This window comes from Engystomops pustulosus, chromosome 6 (genome assembly GCF_040894005.1).
Source record: "Engystomops pustulosus chromosome 6, aEngPut4.maternal, whole genome shotgun sequence".
NCBI lineage: Eukaryota > Metazoa > Chordata > Amphibia > Anura > Leptodactylidae > Engystomops > Engystomops pustulosus.
Window position 1 is genome coordinate 62590706 of NC_092416.1, and position 23693 is coordinate 62614398.

Here is a 23693-nt window from a genome sequence, read left to right on the forward strand (position 1 = left end):
CAAAACTTAAAAAAAATCGAAAAACCTGGCGAAAATGCAGTGTTTGGACCCTTAGTAAATGTGTCCCAGTGTCATCCACATGTACTCCGTATTTGCAGATCATTTGCTATTTAACACAATCAAGTCATTTGCCAAACTTCCATTTTTTTGCCAGATCCGCAAAAAAACAGATGACTTATAAAGAAAACAGATGACATACAGATGACACATGGATGACACACAGATCCATTCTTTGCAGCCCAAGAACAGCACACATTTATATGCAGGGAGCTTAACAAAAAACTGCTACATAGTCCAAATTTTATTCAGGGCAGAAGCCTTGGTGGAAACCCTTGCTGTAAACCTATTTCAGCTACATAACAGAAACATATTCATATGCCAAGTGAAAAAAAATAATAATAAGGATTTGGAAATAAAAAGTAGGAAAAATATAAATCATCTAATCAAAATCCTTTAATTAATTGTAATAATATATTATTATTTTGTGTTACTGTGTGAAGAACATCACTTTGGTCTAGATATTGAGTCACACATATTCTCATATAAAGTTGAAGCAGGACAACTGCTCCCCCCCCCCACGTACTTGAACTCTTTACCTTACTGCTATGACCTCAATGACCCCCAACTATTAAAATGTCCAGCGCATCCCTAAATGAATTTATGACCTCATAAAGCTAAGAAACCATTACCAAATGCATTTTTTTAGTTCAAAATACATTTTATTTCTAAGAAGCAAAGCTATACTTTTTGGTCTTTATAGGAAACATATCAGCTGGGAATTTCAAAAGTATAAAATAGTGAAATAAGATAAAAAAATATTCACAAAAAATAGGTCAAAAGTACCGTATATGATGAATGAAGACTAAATACAGCAGAACTTTATGTGGTATTTTATGTGTTTAGGTTAGATTTCTGTGAATACGCACATATGTAGCAGCATTTGAATGGCTGAATAGACTCCAATGCTTTGGAAGCTCTTAAATAATTGAGTTGTATGGAAATGAGGATCTGTCGTACTGCCACCTTGTTGATGCGTCTAAAGACACAAAAAAGATCCCACTGAGTCACAGACAGCAAGGAGTGAGTTATGGCGGTTCCGAAGGTAAAAAGGTCATCCCTATAGACATTGGTCCTTTCGGAAGGTCACAACTTGGTCACAAAACTTTTTTTTTTCTGGTACATTAATGCAGTTTCATTCCTTGCAGTTATATTGTTAGTACCAAGCCAAAAAGTCCACATATAACATGTACGATAATAGGTCAGAAGTGTCTCATATTCATATAAAAATACAACAAAAAAACAAAAACGTCATCAATGCAATAGCTCAAGCTATAACTCCTAATAACAAAACTAACATTCATTGCAATAGTTTATATAACTTTACATCAAGAAATAAACACAATCAGACACACGTTGGGAGACATCAATCTGTAGTCATTTAAAGCATAAAGATTTACTATAGGAAAGTGAATATATTTTAAATATGGTATAGTCCCTCTTCACCGACACTGTGCGTCTGCCAAATGATGTCATTTCTAAAATATTTACATTCATGTAAGTCACAGCCTTAAAGATCTTGACGGAGATGGTTTAAGCTTTCTCTAAAGTCTGCAGAGGGCCATAAGGTTGTACACAGCTAATATTGTTGCATATTGGGGGCTTGTCCTAAATTACAAAATATGGAAGGCAAAAAAAACTTATTACAATTTATATTGTCTTTTTATTAAGTGATCATGGAATTATTTAGATATTTAATTGTATTTCAAATATGCATTCATGTAAGATCAGGAGGTGTAGAACGGCCAAGGAAAGAAGCTGCAGTCACAATTTCCCAGGTGCCCTGGAGATACTTGTTATATTTATACATGTCTGGGATTTTTTTTTTGGGGGGTGGGGGTATGTTTTAAACCTATCAGATTCAGTTTATTAACAGCTGAGCTGCTTTACCTTTGCGCAGCCACTGCACAGAGGATGGAGCCGTCTTCTTCCGGGCCCCATTCACTTTGTAGTTCCAATGGCAAAGGTTTTTTGGAGTAGCTGATTGGTGCAAAATCTTATTGTTTATCTGATATTGACCATTGACAATATAGATAACATACCGGAGCGTGAAAAACTAATTTAAATTTCATCAGTTCAGAACTAGATCATGTTCATTAAAGCAGCTCATGCTGCCCATTAGACACTTTAATTTAACTTTCTTGGTAGGTTTAAGCCTAGTTCACACCTTTGGGTCAACGTTATTATCTTCCGTCACTTAAACAATTACAGAATATAACAACAAATCTATTAAAATGATTGATTTCAATGGACCCTTAATGGTTTCTGTTACTGTCCATTTGCACAATTTCCATAAGGTTTCCATTATTTGAGCCAGAAAGAATAGCCCTGCGACTCCGGTCCAATTTTCCACTCAAATACTGAAAGCCCTAATGGGCGTGCTGCAAGTTGCTACAATAGTTATTAAAAGTTGATTGAAATCAATGAACATTTTAATTGATTAATTAGACTTCTGTTATTATCATTTTCATGTGAGAAGATTATGATGGAGGTCTGAATGCAGGTATGAGAGAGTGGCAGAACTATACTGATCACAGAGATTGCGTTCCTCAGTGGTATAGCATTAATTTGTACTGTCAAAAACACCTTGAACTAGAGGTATTCAGTAAAATGTTTATGACATTAGGCCTATGTGAATACTGGCGTTTGGCTGATTCACATTCACATTCAAAGGGGGCTCCAACAAAGACCAAAGGGGACTATCATTCCAAAAAGCACCAAGGAGATCTGATATGGGTCAGGTTTTGTAACTCAATATTAAATTTATATACAGGCGGTCCCCTACTTAAGGACACCCGACTTACAGACAACCCATAATTACAGACAGACACCTCTGCCTACTGTGACTTCTGGTGAAGCTCTCTTGATGCTTTACTATAGTCCCAGACTACAATGACCAGCTGTAAGGTGTCTGTAATGAAGCTTTATTGATAATCCTTGGTCCAATTACAGCAATAATTTCGAAACTCCAATTGTCGCTGGGACAAAATAAAAAAATTTGTCTAGAACTTCAATTATAAAATATACAGTTTCGACTTACATACAAATTCAACTTAAGAACCAACCTCCGGACCCTATTTTGTACGTAACCCGGGGACTGCCTGTACAGTATACATGTGCCTACAGATAGTAGCTTAAACTGATCAAGGATAATACACAAAGAAAATGAAAGAATCACATTATTAATTACACGATTAGTGAGTTTGCTTGAAGCAAAAAATGAAAACTTAATTTCCTACCTTTCTACTTTCATCTTGTGATGTAACTTCTGAATCAGGTAACATTTGCTGTGGAGAAAAAGAAATATTTCTTGGTCTTAAACCCTTTATATAAATCATGTTACATTAAAAAGGACAGTAAATCCTAAAAATAACAATCAAATCCATTCTTTTTTTTTTGGTGACTTTGTTCAATGAATCAGATATCTTTGACACTTGAGGTGAGTTTTTCTCAGATTTATTACCTGGTATGACTGTCAGCAAATTTGTGATTTCCAATCCTTTTAATGGATACATTGATTTGGCCAGAGTATCTTTATTCATATGCATTTGATCAATGTGTTTGTGTTATATATCTGAATCCAATATCACCTACTTTGTGCTTAATTAAAGATTATGGAAAACAGATAATTTTATTTAGTGTTTCTAATCATTAACTATAATCCTTTTTATGCAAATAAAAGTGTCCCTTTTGAGCAGCTGTTTTACACTACAGAAAGAGAGAGTCATCATGATTCTTTGCAAGGTTGGCACCAAATAAAGTAGTTGAGTTTACACTGGGAAGGAGCTGTCTACTTCTGACTCGTTGGTGGTTCGAAAGAGTCAGTGGAGGTGTCGGATGATCACCTATTAATGATGTATAAAATTTACCCTGAAAACCCCTATAAAAGTATTCTCAAATTTAGCCATTCATATTGTATTGAAATGGTGCAAAACAGCTACATGAAATATTTTAGATTGCAAAAATCATGCAACAGTCCAGGAAAATACATTGGGGCTCATGTATCATGCTTTATGTGGCAGTTTCTTGCCATACAAGGCATGAAAAAGTCATAATAACACACACCATGGAATTTGTGACTATTTTCTACTTTTGGCGGGGAACATGGAAGGCCTGGGTGGGAACACCTTGGTCAGCCATATTTACAATATCCTGTCATAGGTTATAGCTGAAAACTATGTCAGGATGGACTTGATGTAGATGCCAATTCTGGCACAGGAGTGCTGCACTGAAATTGAGAGGTCGGAATGACTTTATTTCTGGCATGTTTTCTGCTAATGATTGAGAATATTTGTGCGCCAGTCTTAATATATTGGCCCCTTTGCTGTGAAAATGTATGTTGTGGTCATCTATTTTAGACTGAATACATAAATGTAGCCTGATCCCAAAATCACTACAGTACACTACAGCAATATATCAATGATCTACCATCCAATGAATATTCACCTGCAAGGGTCCATACATATTAGTAAAGCGCTATGGAATTTGATGGCACTATATAAATAAAGATTATTATTATTTTTATTTTTATTATACATAGACATAGCTGAACTATCAGAACTTATCCTGAATTACAACCTTTATAATATCTCTAAACCTCACTCCCAAATTCTGAGACCTTTATGCTAATGATCTATCTTAAACAATTCGTGGGAGTTTGACCAAGAAAAATCTAAAAGATTCAAGATGTACCATAACTAGCATATCTCCATATGCTATGTAAGGGCTCATGAACACTAAAGTGTGCCCGAGCGTAGCCGTTTGGGCACACAGCCCTGCTCGCCCCTCCTCTCTCCATATAGGATAGAGCCGCAAGCTCTATCTTTTTTGCGGCCACGGTACAGTACGGTGAGCACATGTTGTGAGACAACTATGGGGGACGTATATGCTGCCATAAATTTGCGGCTATATATACGCCCCCCCATACGTTAGTGTGCATGAACCCTTAGCCTAGAAAGGTTCACTTTAAAGGGACTATGTTTGCATCTGTGAATACTTCCTTCAATTTTCATTATAACTTTTTGGCATAAAAGTCTGGGTTTGACAAACTTTATACCATAGATCTGTACACCCAATACCTCCCAGTAACAATTGTGTACATCCCAAAGCGGATACTGGGGGTGCTATATGGTCACTGGGAAACTGGGCCAAGCTACTTCCAGATATCTATACAAGGGGCTCAGTTTTGTTTCTACCATGCCACCTCCTCTATGAAGAGTGGATGAGTCAAGGATGAAGAGATGATATGACAGTAACACCATGCGACTCACATAGGAAAACAGTTTATACGTTAACATTCTTCAGCTGTAGTGGAAGTTGAATTTGATTATATTACAGAGACAGATCAGGACCCTTCCATTTACTTGGTAATGTTATTCTTCTTCTTTACTCGTCTAGATAAACTGTCATTGATAAAAAGAGCTGTGAGACTGTGCGGTTTGATGTGCACTTTTCGTGCATCACTTTTTGAGGACGCAGGAGGAAAACAAAATAAACTCGCCTCTTTTTTCTTTATTTCAGACCCGCTAAGAAAGCTTTTACACTGTTTATATGATGTTAACACACATTTCTAAACACTTCCAAACGTATACATTGTTTGTGAGCTTCATGTGTTTTAACTTAAACTCTGGTAAATGCCTAAATTCCTACTTTGTTTAATAGCTCCGCCCTCTCTGCGCAGAAAATTTACTGCTCGTTCTACTCTTCAATAAAAACTTAATTAAAACAAAACTTTTTTAGCCAGTATTACTAGAAAGAGCGAATAACAATAAATGGAATCTGTCACCATGGTGTACCTACTAGAATGAGCTACTTAGTTTTACAGGGCTATGCCCACACAACACCTATTCCTGTATATTTTCCAGTTACTTCTCTCATGCCAAAAGTTAACTTTAGAAATATGTAAATATGGCTGATGTGCTTTGGTGGGAGTTAGAGGAGCACGTCAGGGCTCCAGCTACACAACAATAAGAACATCCCCTGCTGCACTTAAATCTCCATGTCCCTTCTCTCATCCTTCCCCCTTCAGCTAGGTCACTCCTGGGTCCAATGAGATGAGGAGCTGGAGACCTAAGGTGCTCTGCCAAAGCATTTCAGCCTAATTTGCCTATTTGTAAAGTGACATTTTGCCATGGAAGAAGCAGCTGGACAATAAAAACAAAGGTGGCTTCACTGAAATCAGTGGATACTTTAATGGATCAGTTAGACTTCCGTTATAATCATATTTATACAAGATTCCTTCACAGGGAATCAGAAAATATTAGGTGTCTGAAAATCGACAGATCTACCCCAAATGTACAAACTGACAAATAGTTTTGCTCATCTTTACTTTTAACTATTTGGTACTGATCCTGAACAATATGATGATTTCTTTTAGCTACTTTTTTGAGGATTACAAGAAGGCAGTGCATTGTGGGAGATCGGCCGTACAATTACATGCCTGACCACGGGGTGGAGCTTATTTTCCTACCATCTCAAGTGCTTCAGCTCTTTACTGGAACTTTCACCTTTTTCCTGAAATTGACACTTTTAGCCTCTGCCTCAGCGATGCTTATTTAGAGACAACTCTTCCAAAATGATTCAGCCTCTTGCACATGGTGGGCAATTTGCATAGCCTTAAAAAGATGATTATCTGCATTGCTTCACCCGGCTCCCTACAGGCTCCCACATGTCACTATTATAAGTTTTGGAAACTTTTTTGGATCTGACAGATTTTCGTTGGCTCCCAAAATCCTAAGACAAACTTTCTTTAAACAGGCAAAATAAATGTATCTTGTGACTGAGAAGCCGGCATAGTCACGTTATAGCGAGCTGCTTCTTCTCCCTCTTCCCTAGTTAAGTCTTGAGTTTCATATGGATCTGAGAGAAAAGTGAATCTCATGCAAGGCCTTCCTATGACCTTTTTTTTCTTCAAGCAGCTTATGCTGAACAAGTTTTAGTATTTAGGAAAGAAAAGAACTTGCTCTCTGTCCCATTCAGTACTAGGAGCTCTTAATTCATCCCCCCCCCCCTCCTGGGTTAGATCCTTACAGCAGTTTTCATTGTTGTCAGTGACAAAATATAGCAGGAGCTTTTCAGGGAGTTAGTGTATAAAGTTACTGCACCTTCTCTTTTATCTCCCAAGTCATTAACATAATCATTGTTTAATATTGTGTCAGGTGGGGTCAGATTTTGGCAAGATCTGGTAACAGGAATGGGGCAATAAGTATCATCAGGCAAAAACAAGGGTGACCAATACCAATCTGAAAATAGCAACCAATTCAATAGATATTCCATGTTCTTTAGTTTCCTAAAGAGAGACACATGCAGGCAGGGGCGTAACTACATAACTACAGTGGTAGCAGCCATAGCAACCGCTATGGGGCCCACAGTGTCAGGGGGCCCCAGCATCCGACCTGACACACTAAAGAGTGGAGGATGTACACCATTATATCCATATTATGCTGCACATTGTACTGCATAATATGTATATAACATATATGTGATGTATATTTGTTGCATCTCTGATATGTATATGTTGTATGTGTATACAGTGTATGGCTTCTGCATATACTGTATGTGTGTATATATGCTGTGTGTTTGTAAATGTAACTGTATGTGTGTGTATATATGCTCTATATGAGCATATATGAGCATATGTGCAGAAGTGTAGAAATGTGTGATTGTAACTTGCATGTGTGAGTATACAAATATGTATAATTTTTAAGTGGGAAGGGGGGCCCCATGCCGAAGCCTGCCATGGAGCCCTGCCACTCTTAGTTACACCACTGCATGCAGGATATTGGGCGCACGATCTTAGTGAATTGAGGCACAGTGCATTCCGGTCAGACAATGGACTTTCTTGGAACACGACAGAACGGGTAAGTAAATGTGCCCCATTATGTGCTAACTTCAAGAAACATGTCATAAAGCAGGTGGAGCAGTACAAATTGTTCAGTGTCTTTCCCGCAAGCAGCATGTTATAAAGTAAGAGGAGTCAAACATATTTTACATAGTGTCCTATCTGTAGGCAGCTTGTTATAGAGCAGGAGGAGTAGAACAGTTTGCACATAGTGTCCTATCTGTAGGCAGCGTGTTATAGAGCAGGAGGAGTAGAACAGTTTGCAATTAGTGTCCTATCTGTAGGCAGTGTGTTATAGAGCAGGAGGAGTAGAACAGTTTGCACATAGTGTCCTATCTGTAGGCAGCGTGTTATAGAGCAGGAGGAGTAGAACAGTTTGCAATTAGTGTCCTATCTGTAGGCAGTGTGTTATAGAGCAGGAGGAGTAGAACAGTTTGCACATAGTGTCCTATCTGCAGGCAGCGTGTTGTAGAGCAGGAGGAGTAGAACAGTTTGCACATAGTGTCCTATCTCTAGGCAGCATGTAATGAAGTAACTGATATACAGTGTTGTGGGAAAATATTTAGTAGAACTTGTCATTTATATCTTTGCTCTTTCTCATCATTATGACAGCCCTTCATGTCTCTATAAACTGACCGGACGACCGCCATGACTGTTTCTGAGAATAGAAAGAACAAGAATATGACTAGCCCTTTATTTTAGGCTACATATTCAAAATGACTGTCACTAAAAAGTCTTTATTATTATTGTTCATAAGAATATCTCACTTCTTTTATCAATGTCTTAATGAATTAATATTCAGATGAACCTTTCACAAGTTCCTGTAACCAGTAAGAAATCTCAAGAAGCTTGAAATTCATTAAAAACTCTCTGATCTTAGAAGAAAGTTGAAATCTTTTATGTTTAATGGTGTATAACCCTTTAAATAGACCCAATGCTGCGTCTCATTGCATCAGAATAAAAACTTAAAAGCTCTCCGCAGTATGAAAATAAATCACAGGCAACATGTGACTGTGAAAAATAAGCCGTCCATCCCTTGTGCTCTAATCCTTGTGCTAGATATACAAACATGGCACAGTGACATGCACTTGTGTCTTCCCACCTCACTATGTAAAGTTACACTTTTCACCTTGAGCTCCTGACACTCATTATACTGGGATGATTAATGACAGCAACTCCTCACCACATCCTTCTCATACCTACCAGTACCAATAGATAAATGTCAAGTCTTTTCATCTTTAATGTGGAAAAATTCTTATCTGATGTTTGGTGTGGAGTAGTCACTTGTATGGTTAGAAATTGAATGGAAAAAGACCTTAAAGGGATGTTCCCATTTCAGCAAATTAATGTTGTTGGTTGGATTATAAACAGTTATACAACTTTCCAATATACTTTCTGTATCAATTCCTCACGGTTTTCTAGATCTCTTGAATGACAACAATCTGCTTGTTGTCATTTTATAGAAAGCTTCCACGTTTACTTCCAATGGACAGAAATCGGACCATGGTCACACAGGTGCACAGCTCATTATAACCCACAGCTCTGATTATTCTCTACGATACTAACGAGCCGTGCACCTGTGTGACCATCGTCAGGTTTCTATCCACTAGTAGTAAACATACAAGCTTTCCATAGATTGACAACAAGCAGAGATCTAGAAAACTGTGAGGAATTGATACAGAAAGTATATTGTAAAGTTGTATAACTTTTTATAATACAAACAATAACATTAATTTGCTGAAATGGGAACTCCCTTTAAGATTAGAGTGAAACATTTAAGGAAAATCAAAAATCATAGTATAGGTGGCTATATACGTAAATGTTCATTGGCCATTTCTGCCACAACCATTGTGAGGCACAACCTTAGTGTGAATCTTAAAAAGAGACGAGTGAATTTATCCATTGCTTTGTAGATTTTGTAGATTTGATACAAATTGGTACTTTTAATGCACTGAACGAATCTGAATATTTTTTTGCTTTTGAAAATGCTGATGTCCGTCATCCCAGACCTTAGCGACGGGGATGGGAAAAGGAAATGGAAAAAATGTAAACATTCACAAAATGAGATAGGACATTTTAGAGAACTAGAGGGGGTTATATACCAATTCAGAGAACAATTGTACCAAATTGACTTGGTGAAGATACTGTAAATCGAATCTTAGATAATTTGCTCATGTTCAATCTAACTAACAATTGCTTCAGCTAATCAATGGCTAGTCATCATCATGAGGAAAGTCGTAGGCCGTGTTCTCTTTTCATATCACAATTATCAGATGTAGAATCAGTTGTTTAAATTATTTAGGCACTTGAGGAACGTGTCTGTCTATCATAAAACGAAAGGTAGTTCTGGATGGTAGATCACTCTATGAAGGTCTCCACGAAAAATCCCGGCAATGAGAAAAGGATGAGCTTCCGAGTACAAGCCCGGGGGGTTTAACAACTGATCTTTCTCCTCTTTGACTAACTGGAAGCTGTCATGATGCGACAGCTTGATGAGAACAAGTGACAAGACAATAATGATGAAAACGAGACATCTTTATTACGACTGATTTAAGGTGAACACATTTGGTCACTGAGTTGTCTATCATCTACTGTGGAGGGCATCTGAAAATCACCTTTCAGAAGGAGCAGAATACATTTATATAGTTTTCTTTCTCACCATTTATTCACTTCTGATTTAATTCTGGTGACTTTTTTTTTAAAAAAAGCAAAGGTTCTTTTTAATGATCTCTTTTTTTTTTCTTTCAATATCCTGCTCTGACCGGTTAACACTGATTCGCCTAAATTAAAAGGAAATGAAGGAAAGATGTTTGGGCAGCTCGTAATGTGAGGCTCACATTTTAGATCTAAAAGAACATAAAAAGTCAGGGCCAGAAGTCAATGTGACAATGCATGGGAGAGTTACAACAGAGGCAGAAGCTGCAGTCACACCCTGGGGAGGTCACAGAGAGGTGATGCAGTGTGGCCAGGTCCTTCCGCAACACGTTCTCCTCTGGCTCATTAGAAATATATTCTAAAAATGGGATTTACAACCTGCGGCTCTTCCGCACTACAACTTCTAGTATGCCCATCATGCCTATAGATGCAGTCTCACAATCATTAGTTGGAGAATATTGTTATAGAAAGAAGTCCTTCCATTGATAAATGTACATTAATATGATCGGTCACCCTTTTCAGTCGGAAGACTTCAACAAGATTGTGTATCTCTGTAGGGAATGTAACCTCCTAACAAATTTTCAAGCAATATTTTATCGACTGGGAGTCTTCTCATGCCCACAATGGATTTGAATTTACACCTCCAATTGCCTAATGGTAAATGGGCCATACTGAGTCCTCTTGTCTTAGAGACTTTAGATTAGAAACTGTATTTATTCTGTTGAATACATAGGTAAATTTTAAAAACTTTGTAATTAATTGTGCTGTCATATCACTAACGTAGTATGATCTGTAAGAAAGATGTTATAAAGTGGAAGAGATGGACCAATAGAAATACACAATTATGTGAAAATATTTAATTGGGGCATTTATCAAGCCCTCTTTGACAATTTTCAGGTATATAAAGCATGAAAAAGTAAAAATTCTTGGGAAATAGCAGGTAAATGAGACCCTCACTTCCTACACCATCCTCATGCCAAGTAGGTGTGATGGAGTAGGGAGGCCTGGGGTTGAAGTTTATAGCATAATTCTACACCAGATGGGACCTGGCATAAAATCGGTGCATGATCCAGAGTCTCTTATATTCATTGCAAAGTGTACTGGTGGAGGGAGATCAAACCTTATGAAAAATCCCCCAGCTCTTGATAAATTCCCCCAAATTTAACTTATAACCTTAGCTCTTTCACTTAAGGCATTCCTATTGTTTTATCTGACTCTTTTATTACTCTGAAATGTCTTATTTAGTTTTTATATGTACCCCATGATCTATGCATCACTGCAGAATACAACAGAACCATAGGTTTTCTTTAAAGATTTAGCGTAGTTTGTGTGCTGCTTTCACTTTTTATTGCTCTCACTGTTTGTGGTTACAAACACTCATTTAAGCCTAATTCTTAAACTTCAAACCATCTGAAATGAGTGTTTGTGTAATTTTAATAGAAGACAATTAAGAGACCCATTAGGTTGTACCTCTGATAGATTTCTTTGTTCAAGGGAAAAGATATTCTACAGCAGGAGAAGAGAGAAAACTATGAAAAATGATTTCACTAAACTTATTTTCAGATATTTTCAATAAACTTATAATGGATACAGTAGAAGTAATAACTGAAATGCTGCTTGCAGACTTCAAGAGACAAGTGGGCAGTCAAAAAGCATGATTGATGCAAGCCTTTCTATAAGTTTGCTTGTACAGGGAAATCTAATCATCGAATGTATCTGTCTACTGGACCTCTAAACTCAAAATGAGCAGAAATCTAAATGATGCTGATGGATACATCCCCATTGTTACCAATATAGCATTGCAGAAAACAAGAAATAATAATAAAATCATTATATTGCTACCATCTTTTTCTCTAGCACATTACCAATATTCACTGCCAGCAACTGAAGTCAATGGGGTTGACACATAAAAATAACTGTATGTGACCGAAATTGCTTTGATATATATTAAGGATTCGTAATGAGAAATACTTTAGGATACTTTGTTTTGTTTTTTACTAGAGTTTCTCTTTAATTCCTCAGTACAAGGTAAAATGACTTAAATGTGAAGTGTTAAATAAGAACACATACACAGGAAGTCAAGCATAATGTAATTCAGAACAACCATAATTGCTTCAATAAAACCGAGGGTCCTGGTGTGCCAAGAAAAATAGAAGATAGGCAAGATTAAAATGTCACCGTACAAAAGCTGATGAAATACATTGTTGAATGTAAAATCTTCTTATCATTTTGAGCACAAGAGGGTGTGAAGCCTTGAATCATTATCATAAACATGAATTTTCTATTGAATTGTGTGGGAGATTACCATTATTTCATAATAAAAATGGCTGCTGGGATATTTCAAGAGCAAATTAACCTTACATGAATGAGCATAGTATAAGATATCACTAATAACTCCACTCCTTGCTGTAAATGAAATAATTACTAATGGCATTAAAAATTATGTTCTGTATTAGCTCATTCAGGTTTGACAATGTAACGTCTCCGTATAAGCCATAAATATCATATTTGTAGGGGTCTGACTCTTAGCACCTCTGCTGATCCACTGTTTGGATGGCTACACTGAACGGATGAGTGCAGTGCCTTCACTCACTCACTTTACTTAGAAATGATATTGTACCTTGTCCAATTCAAGTGGACATTAATATTCTAAGAACTTGAAAACTTTTTTTGACTTTTGTTGTTTTTTTGCGACTTTTCACTGCAACTTTTGCACCTTGTGCCGTGCTCTATGAATCTTTATTTTCCAGATATTCCCTGCTACTTTTCACTTTTTATTGCTTATTTTTGTGACTTCTTAGGCAGGTCCAGGGCAGGTGCACAGGAAGGATTTTTTTTCATGGACCTTTTTTTAGCATGTAAATTGGAATTCTTTCACATGCTTTAAATGTTAAAAGTTTTGCACGTTAACCTGTTTTTTTAAATTCATAAATTTTTGCATTTACATATTTTTTTAATTTATTGGTTACTTGTAAGGGTGAGGTCACCCGTGGCGTTTTGCTTGCGTATTGAAATGCATTACAGCAGCTGAGGAGAGGTGATTTGCCTAGCTACACTGTTAACATTTGCGTTTACAAAATGCAATGTAAATGCGGTGTTAACGCAATACCACATTACATGTGAGTTTTGTAAACACAAATGTTAACAGTAATGTAATTAGGCAAATCACCTCTCCTCAGCTCCTATAATGTGTTTTAAAACGCAACCAAAACACAATATGTGACCTCACCCTTAACACTACATGTGACCCCAGCTCGTATGTTGTCATCTCCCTGGGGTGTGACTAAAGTGCTAAAAAATGCAGGACACAGCCTCAAATCCAAAATTTACAGTAGTGCCAACCCCTGTATATAACCCCCTCACATGGCTTGTGTCCACTCCTGCATATAACCCCTCACATGGCTTGTGTCCTCTCCTGTATGTAACCCCCTCACATGGCTTGTGTCCACTCCTGTATATAACCCCTCACATGGCTTGTATCCTCTCCTGTATATAACCACCTCACATGGCTTGTGTACTCTCCTGTATATAACCCCTCACATGGCTTGTGTCCACTCCTGTATATAACCCCCTCACATGGCTTGTGTCCACTCCTGCATATAACCCCCTCACATGGCTTGTGTCCACTCCTGCATATAACCCCTCACATGGTTTGTATCTATGTGGATTTGAGACATTTGCAATAAAAAGTCTCAAAAAGAAGCCAAAATTTGCACCTGTCAAGCAAAACTGAGCATGTATCACAAGAAAAAAGACAGGATCATACATAAGGTGCAAAAAAGAGCTACATGCCCCCCATTGACTACATGCCCCCCATAGCCCATAAATCAGCAATGGGCCTTAGATTTTTTTTCTATCTTTTTCTTTGCTTCAGAAAGAACAGTCAAGAGGAGAGAACCATATTGCTAGTACTTAAACCAGTTGAGTTTCATAAGACTTCATCTTAGCTGACATGACAAGATAGAGAGTGAAGGTATTCAACATTGAAGCATTTCCTCCTGACTACAAGTTATGTGTGTAGAAAAACTGTGTACTGGGCATTCCAAAAGTACAAAAGGACAACACAATTAGGGTCTCAGAATTAGGAGTCTGAGTGGACTTTATTAAGGGAAAATAAAACCCTATATACATACCTCTCCATGAGACCTCCTTTCCTTCCCGACCTAGTTTCCTAGTTCTCAGACTGGAATCACTGAGGTCATTGCTCACGTGATGGCTTAGCCAACCACTGACTACATGTGAATGAATGGCATGTGGAGGCCAGACTTTTACATGGACAATGAAAAAGACATCAGCATTTTTGGCTCAGTTGGACTGGAAGACCCAGGACCAGAGTGGGTAGTGCTGAAGCTGGTAAAGAAGGATGTCCTCTCAATAGGGTGAGTATAGCTTTTATCTTTCTTTTTTGCTTATTAAGTGCTCCCTGAAACTTTAATCTGGTGTTATAAATGATCTTTAGTATCTTGAAATACCTAATCCCACGTCAAAGGATCTTTGGTCTTATAATTTATTAACCTCCTCCTCCCGCTGTATTTCATTAAACAATTATCTCTTTACAGTTTTCCCTGCAATGTCTACTGATAATGAAGCTGTTCTCATTAAATATTTGTTCTTTATTAGGTGTCTCAGATGATATCGGATAATTGAGGACATTAAACATTGCGATCATCAAAGCTTTCCAGAGTTCAGCCTGTCTTAGCTAATAATCAATCGGTTTGTTTTATTGCTGAAAAGCAGAGGCCATCACGAAGATGCTTCCTCATTGCATTTTTTATTCTCCAAAACAGATAGAATAAAACTATGGTAACAATAAGATTCACAGAAACAACAACCACATGCAGAATGCAGAATGAATCAGGTCTTCTTTGGACGGGGTGGTGGGAAGAGTTCTAAGCTATTGTATGGTCAGCAACATGTGTATGTCAATGCTGTGTTGGTTATTAATATGAAATGTTTTGATGGGTTCTCCTGCTCCATAGCTATGACAGTTCAACTCCAATTGTCAGTGAATAGTTGCTGCTCTTTCTGTCGTTAGTGGTAGATATACAAGTACTTACTATGGCATTGACCATAGTTCACTGACTCAACTAATCTCCTACATTTTGCCTCTATGAAGATTGCAATATTAGTGGATAGATATCACAAAATAAAACATGGAAAAAATATTTTTGTGTTTGGCACACATCCACACCACATTGAATTTGAGGACACCGTTCACACCCTGCTTCTCCTTCATCTCCAAGGGAAGGCCATCTACTAACAGTGAAAAGTGGAAGCTAGGTGAAAGAGCAACTGTATGCAGATCACCCAACTACTTGATTAAAATATGTTTACTGGGTTTAAATGGAAAATAGCCTAGAAATAGTAATTTTGTAAACACTATTCTGGGACTGATGTTAATTTTTGTGGTATAGGATATTTCCTTAGACAAACTCTGGTTCATAAAATGGGTTTGAATGGGTTCAAATGGAAAATGGGTTTAAATGGAAAACAACCAGGAAATAGATTTGCTCTTTGAAAGGGACCTTGTTTTTGTAAACAATCTACTGGGACTGCTTTCATAATTTAGGGGGTAAAGGACATCTCCTTAGACATACTCCACTTCATAAAATGACCTATGTCAAAACTTCCTAAAAAACTTTTTTGCTATTGAACCAGGTTTAACAGCCAATCCCACGTTATAGTCTTAATCTCTTTGGTATAGTTTCATAATTTTATTAGCAAAAGAACATGGATAAATTAGATATACATGCTAGAGGACACAGTTCTTAAAGGGAACCAGTCAACAGAAATTGGTGTAATAAACCACTACCAGTATCTTGTGAAGCAGCTGAACACCTTCTAGATCACGTTTCTTTCATCGTCCAGTGTTCAACTTTAAAGTGCGATGTAAATTAGTTGTATAAAGTCAAGGAGGCAGAGAATCAAGGTCTCCCCCGTTTATTGTAACTTATGTTCCTGCAACCAGGGACATCACTAACCAGATCTCCTTAAGTCTGGCATATCAGGAAAAGAGGCTGGAAAGGTGAGGGAAGCTTGTCTTTAGTGTTAAAGTCTCCGCCTCCTTGACTGCATACAACTAATTTACATCTCATTTCAAAATTGATTTTCTGGATGAAGTCACCACACTAGGAAGCAACGGAAGCCATGGAAGCAACGTAATCTAGAAGTTGTTCAGGTGCTTGACAACATACTGGTATTAGTGTGTTAGGCCATTTTTTGATGACAGGTTCCCTTTAAGTTATTTTTCATCTGTTGTGGTCAGTTCAGTTGAAGACCCAGAGCCTGATGTTGAGCCCCCAGAAAGCACTCTCATACATTGCTGCCATATCAATCAGTTTTCCTCAACAATTCCTCTTTAAAAGCCGGACTATACTATACATAAGAGATAACTTGAACATGCTTACTTTGCTGTATTATTCATGGAGATATGAGAGGGTTTATTGAAATGTCCAAGGATCTTTGAAGGTTTTTTGAAACTGATATGTTGTTAGGATCATCTAATCTATTCCGGGTTTTTGGCAGCAGAATATCAAAAAATGTAAGATAACAGAACACGTGCTGAAGTTAGTATTGACCTATTTTCAGATATGTGGAAGGATTTATTATCTTATAAAGAGGTTAATGCTGTTTGACCTGGGATGTCAATATCTCAAATACTCCCTTCAAAAATACAACACTAGTCTCTCAGGGGACTTGAGACATACAAGAGACTCATCATCCTTTCCTGCCAAGGATATACAGTAGGCTGAAACAAATACCGGAGATGAAACTTAAAAATACAGCTTTGTGCTGAGATTAAAGAAGAAATGTGATATATCCCATAGTCAATACAGTTTTATATTTTGGATATAACATATACCAGCGGTACATGTATAACCATATACTCTACAGATGATGTCCAGGTCTAAAATACAATATACAAGAAGAAACATATCCTATCACTGTTTAGATTTTCTTTCTTTCTAGTCACACCTTTCTAAAAGGAAATTTTTCAGTTGCTGAAATGATTATATTCCATATTACACACTATGTTATTCCATTGCTTTATTATGTGAGTGTGCATTATAGAGACATATGGATGTATATATTTCATTGAACTGCAAAGCATCAGTCAAATAAAATGAACCAGGCTGAAAATATTGTTCTAGTTACTTCACTTAGTTGATTATGATTGATCTCAGAGTTCAGTTGCTCGTAATATTGCTAAAAATCATGACAGTCACTTGAACTCACCTTTGGCATCAAAGAGGAACCAGTAATAGGCTACATTTGATCCAGATGCCAATAAACTGTAAATTATAACGGAGCTTTATGCCTCTAAATGATGCTGGGTTCACTGGTGAGGTCAGAAGGAGGCAGTCACGTGACAATGTCATACAGTATGGATCAGGGGGTGAGTTAAGATTGTGCCTCTGAATTGTATTGTGCATTGTATGTCAGCCATGAATCAGAAAAGCTGATTATAATATAAAACATAAGCAACCGGGGGATGTAACCAATAACCTCAGATTATAGATAGAATGTTACTTGTCTTCTCTTAGCTTTTGTCATGTACAGCTGCTATAAGAAACCCATGGTAGAAACAAGTCCTAGATGCAATCATGAGTCCACCATCAGAGTCGTTCATCTACTCTATGAGGCTATGTTCCCACACCAGACCCCATAGGGATATAGGGTTAGCATTTAAGCAATTGCGTTGTCTGACATAATTATGGAATGTAAAAAAAGGGATTGTAGCATATATTGTAAAAAAACACAATATGAGAATATTGTTAGCAAAATATCACACTACACATCAACAAAATTACAAGAACCCTAAAACAACTAGATTTCTTTAGTTTGGAAAAGAGACATTATTTTATGTAAATATATGAATGGTTTATACAAAAAATATGTTGAAAAGTTTGTTCCAGTTTAAATCAAATCAAAAGACGAGGGGGCACTGTCTCCGTTTGGAGAAAACAAGGTTTAATCACCAGAGGTGACAGGGCTTCTTTACTATGAGAACTGTGAATCTGTGGAATAGCCTGCCTCAGGCGCTGGTCACAGTAGAGACAGCAAAGAGCTTCAAGAAGGGCCTAGGTGTTTTTTTCCATCTAAATAACATTGATGTGTATGTTATATAGAATTGTTTCCCCTAAAACCCTTCATCCTCCAATCCCTTCCCTTCCTTGGTTGAACTTGATGGACATGTGTCTTTTTCAACCATATACACTGTGATACTATGATACATACAGCCTTGTATTTATATGGATGATGTTAAATACTAAAGCAGGCTACAGACAGTCCTTGACTTAAGAACCACAGACTTACAGGTGACACCTAGCTACAGACAGACCTCTCTTCCCACTGAAGCCTCCTTGCTTCTTAATTTAACTTTTAAGAATATGCTAATGAGCCAGAAGGGATCTGTTGCTGTTACCGTAGCCCCTCCATGCTGTAGCTTCACAAGCTTCACAGGCTGTTACATTGTGCACACCTCAACCTCTCCCTGCCCCCTTTGCTAAAGTCTAATATTGTTTATTTCACTAACCATATACAGGCGGTCCCCGGGTTACATACAAGATAGGGTCCGGAGGTTTGTTCTTAAGTTGAATTTGTATGTAAGTCGAAACTGTATATTTTATAATTGAAGTTCTAGGGAATTTTTTTTCTTTGGCCCCAGTGACAATTGGAGTTTCAACATTTTTGCTTTAATTGGGCCAAGGATTATCAATAAAGCTTCATTACAGGCACCTTACAGCTGATCACTGCAGCCTGGGACTACAGTAAAGCATCCAGAGAGCTTCACCAGAAGTCACAGTGGGCAGAGGGGTCCGTCTGTAACTATGGGTTGTCTGTAAGTCGGGTGTCCTTAAGTAGGGGACCGCCTGTAACTCTGATAACCCAAATATTTTAAAAACATGTGTGAAATATACTGTACTGTTTCTGTCAGAACCTGTCCCCAGCTAAAAATTGGCCTCTGGTGACAGGATCCCTTAAATGCATCATACTTGTGGTTATGCAAAATTGGTAACTCACTAAAAATGGCTTTGGTTTTTGTCATTTTATTACAATACTGTGGGAGTACAGCATAATTAAATTTATGTCAATTGCCCCATTGTAGTGACAATTCATCTGGGCAGTCATCATCATCAACCTAATCCACTTTCCATGTAACTGACCAATGCACATACTGTATTGTACATGGTCAACACACAACAGTAACAAGAATATATATACTGTACTGCTTACTCCAAAACTATTATAAAAATAAGTGTATGGACTTTGTCAGGATCCCACTTCCTCCACTCCCACCAAGCTGTGCAGATAAATGAAACAGTGCTATCAGTTACTCATTTACAGCAAGGACAAGGCAGTAAATGGACATCACATATTGGCTGCAGACCATCAATCAATATTTGATACTAATTTGTGCCAGAGAACCTGAGCCGCACCTTTTTTTGAACCTACATACACTGTTGATGAGCAAAGGTTAGAGGTCTTTATCAGAGGATTCACTTCATCTTATAAGCTGTAGAAAATGTTTACCACTGAATGTTTTAGATCATGGAATGGAGATCCCTTCCAGAATATAAAGCTGTTCTAGATCTCTTACATTGGAAATGTCCCTTGCCGCTTCCCCATCTTTGTGGATAATATAATAACAAGTGATCACCAGTGGCCCCAGTTGAAAAGCCCATTACGATGACACAACCCTCACTGGCCCAGCTATTGTAACCCTCAACTCGAAGTTGTTACTGCAGATCGGAGTTGCTACTGAAGTAATTCAGTATTATCTAATGTCCATTACGTGACCAAAAAAAGTTCCTTTTAAGATCACACTAAACCTCCCTTCCGATGAGTTTCTTTAAATTGTGTCAGAAATGTCAAATCTACATTGAAATCCTTAGAAATAGATTGAAAGAAGCACATCAGCGGAAACTCTTTTTCTCCCTCCGTTATCTAATTGCAATGTACATAAATTGTACATCATGTTTTTTAGATGTATCTTTCTCGGTGCTTTGCTATCAATCCTATGATGTTTCAGCATAGAATCACATGGACTGTAGCCAATACATTCTCAGACTGCTTGGGGGGAAAAGGGAATATCCTTATCTCTGTAGCCTCCTGATTAATCTATGAGATCATATGTTACAGCAGGAGAGGCTGCATGGTTGTCTTCTCCATTATAGGGATGGAAACACATCACTGTGGTTGGTCCTTGAATCATGAACCATGTGGTGTCCGCATTTCACAGATTGATTACTGTGCTGGGGATGGCATTCTAATCATCATAGTGATATATGATGCAATAAGCCTGGATCCTCATGGAAAAACTGTGTCAAGTTGAAATCAGTACAGTCATCAGGGAAGCAGGGACTCCTCGCATCATTTCTGAAGTTTCTGATGCTTTGAGTCCCATCAACAGTGATCAGTCCATGAAATCTGGCCACCAAACAGTTTGTGATGGTTGAGAGCTTTATACCTGAACTGTATGACAGGAGCTGTCTAAACATCAGCCATAAGAGTAATAGGTCTTTGTGTCGGTGGATGACCTAATTGGTACAGCCCATGCAGTTCCATTATACATAAAGCCTGTTACATGACCCCATTAAGAGACAGAGAAAAGTTATTCACTGTAGGTTACAATAGGATCTCATTGCCGACTTCTGAGAAGGATCTTCATAGGAATAATGAATTAAGGGAATACTTGCAGAGTTATAAATAAATATGACGAAACAGTATATAAAAAAGGGAAACAAATTACATTTAGAATCCAAACACAAAATCAATTTTGTGGGAAGATATGGGTTTTAATTGACAAATACAAGTGTACCCTTTGGTCAATGTTCCTCACTGGGCAATTATATAAAAATCTCACAGAACCTTGTTAGAATTTTGATTAGCGCTCTTTTCATCCACAGCCAAAACGAACACAGAGACGGCAAGATTCCTCTCGCTGTACAACATTTTGGAACATCACTGAGAGTCTCTCCTTTTCCCATATCCGGCTGCCTGCTCAGGCTCCGGCTGTGCCATGCTTTGCACCACACTCATATTTTTTTGGAAGCGCCCAGACGCTTTCAGCTGAAATGTTATTTTTCTTCTGTAGCGAACGGCTTCAAGAAAACAAATAAGGACGCAGAGTGAATAAAAGATTTACTCTACGAGCCAATTAAATAAAAAGCTGGTTTGGATGAAGCCAAAATTCCATCGATAGGAGCATGAAGTGAATAAAAAGATTTATTATACAAATCAAAGACATCCAGGACACGGCAGCAAAATTGGACATTCCTATCAATGTATCTTTGCAATTAACATATTTGAGAAGAAAAAATAAATATATTTGTAGAGGAGAAATTCAATAATGTGATTTTCTGTGCAAATACCAATTCTGTCCTTACTTTCACCTTAATCTGCTTTCCTTCAGCTAGTTGTCTAGATGGGCTACTTGCTCTTGGCTTTCTCAATATACTACACATAAAACTACTGGAACACACTAACACAAATACAGCAAAATGTAGGAAATCTGGCACCATCAGCAATAACAATGAGTCGCTTTTGGACTACTGGGACTTTAATTAAAATTTGCATGTTCACCTAGGTCATCACAGGTCACCTCCAAAAACATTTTCTCTGCTCCCAAGTGCTGACCTGATACTGAACACTAAGATCTTTTACTTACTAGGTACAGATGTGCCTATTCCTAACGTTCCTCAAATTTTGCTAAAGAGTCCAATTTCTTACAAGACAAATTCCATACGATATTGCAACATGCTAGGCAAACCTTCAGTAGGCATGTACATCTACTGGGAAATCACATTTATTCAAAGATGAACATTAGAAATGAGCAATTCTATTCATTAGTTCATAGATTATGTACTAACTGGGGATTTCTCAGTTACTAAATTGCAACTGAATCTTTTCCGATTCGCTTTAACTGAATCTTTCACAATGGCGGCTGGCTAATACAGTAATTCATCCCTGAGGTTAGATAAGGGGGATAGGGAAATGTAAATTATTTTTTAAAAAACTAACGAAACAAGGTAGGAACTTCAGTTTGGAGCGATGCGATTTTGACCTGAACCAAATAATTTTTTTTATTTATTAAGGGGTCTTCAGGGTCCACAGGATAAATCTTCTTCTGCTCAGTATTTTGCCATGGGTGAGAGAAGGCAAAAGCCGGGAAAAATCTGCCTAGAGTATATATGTTTCCATGGCATATGCAGTTATCAGACGACAAATATGGCAACAAAAGCTTCAACATTGCTCAAATAAGTTACACTTAGAGTAACAGGAGGGTGGCAGGGGAAAAAAAGAGTTGAAAAGACATGGTGCAAAGGAAAAGGTAAAGAGCCACCTCATGGACTTCCAAAGTAGTCACAAAATTTGAATGTGCATTCACTCAACAAAGGATAGGAAATTAATCCTGGGCATCCTTGAGGTTCTGGGGAAGTGTATTGTTTTCAGTATCGATCTCTCTTTAGAATAACTTGATGTACATGAGCTTATTAGCCCTAGCAAACTTTTGGATAATTGTTGGGAGAGTGCTGGACTTCCACTAACATGTGTGTATGGTGCTAAACAGAGATCTGGTCTTCACTTGTGTCCTCATTTCTACATAAAACAATTTTAATAGCTTAGGTAGCTTCCTAAGAAACTGTAGGGAGTGCATCTTTTATTTGGAAATAACATTGCAAGCTGTACTCTAGCAGAGAATGTGGAGAGGCAGTGCAGGAGTCCTGTAACCTGTACTAATGCTGCACCTTACAGCTGTCCATATTCTCTTTATGGATTCCTCTTGGATCACTATTCCTACACTGTAGCCTGCAACCTAGTGCAGACACAAGTGTTTGTACAGAGACTTTATCTACTGACAGGACTTTATGGCTATACATATGGGGTTGGATTAAGGTAGGTGGAGGCCCTGGATGCAAAATCTGGTAGGGGCCCCCATTGAATGTAGACCAGACAGTGGTTCACATTACTATTCAAAATTATTATTAACTAGGACTGACAACAAGTTAAGCCAACCAATGTTAGGTACTAAGGGTGGATCAAATGTCACTCTGCATGCAGCGCAGCTCCTGTATCACTCCCAGGGAGAGTCCTGTTGACTGGTGGGGGACCCCTTATGAGTATAGTGGGAAGGGAG

At 37.7% G+C, this 23693-nt stretch overlaps 1 protein-coding gene across 7 annotated transcripts in view; it reads right to left on the reverse strand.

The window, feature by feature from the left end:
• The window catches only part of PRDM16 (PR/SET domain 16), a 397365-nt gene that overhangs the window by 203460 nt on the left and 170212 nt on the right, over nucleotides 1–23693 (reverse strand). For all 7 annotated transcript variants that reach the window (XM_072156321.1, XM_072156320.1, XM_072156319.1 and 4 more), the window contains exon 3: nucleotides 3297–3344. In XM_072156321.1, coding sequence (XP_072012422.1) covers nucleotides 3297–3344 — 48 coding nt within the window. The remainder of the gene's footprint in view (nucleotides 1–3296; nucleotides 3345–23693) is intronic.